Here is a 351-nt window from a genome sequence, read left to right as displayed (position 1 = left end):
ACCCCCCCCAGCCACAGAATGGGAGCAGAGGCAGCAGCTAATGTGTCTGAAAGCAGCACCAGGGGAGTCCTGCCTTGCAAGGCAAGGGGTGCAGGAGGTGGGAAAGCAGCTTTGGTCACGGGTGTGCGTTGCAGGTGCTGGTCCTCACTGGCACTATATTTTTTCCAGGGCACCCAAGGCCTCCGTGCGGAGAGCAGAGGCCTCAGCGCCAGCAGCATGGACCTGTCCTCCCACAGCTCCCTGCTGTCCTCCAACTGACCTGCTGCAGGTGGCCCTGCACGCGGCTCTGGGCACCCCAGCTTTGTGCTGCACGGGGCAGCGCCCGGCACCTCCCCACATCACCTACTCTGT

At 63.5% G+C, this 351-nt stretch overlaps 1 protein-coding gene across 1 annotated transcript in view; it reads left to right on the top strand.

Moving 5' to 3' along the window:
* The window catches only part of LOC103806321 (kinesin light chain 1-like), a 15,009-nt gene extending 14,692 nt beyond the window's left edge, over window positions 1-317 (top strand). The window contains exon 15 of the mRNA XM_009079002.1: window positions 169-317. Within this exon, the coding sequence (XP_009077250.1) occupies window positions 169-258 (90 nt within the window). The 3' untranslated portion in view covers window positions 259-317. The remainder of the gene's footprint in view (window positions 1-168) is intronic.
* The last annotated feature ends 34 nt before the right edge of the window (window positions 318-351 follow it).

The sequence above is a fragment of the Acanthisitta chloris genome, unplaced genomic scaffold (genome assembly GCF_000695815.1).
Source record: "Acanthisitta chloris isolate BGI_N310 unplaced genomic scaffold, ASM69581v1 scaffold26697, whole genome shotgun sequence".
Lineage (NCBI taxonomy): Eukaryota > Metazoa > Chordata > Aves > Passeriformes > Acanthisittidae > Acanthisitta > Acanthisitta chloris.
This window is presented reverse-complemented; position numbering and strand designations above follow the sequence as displayed.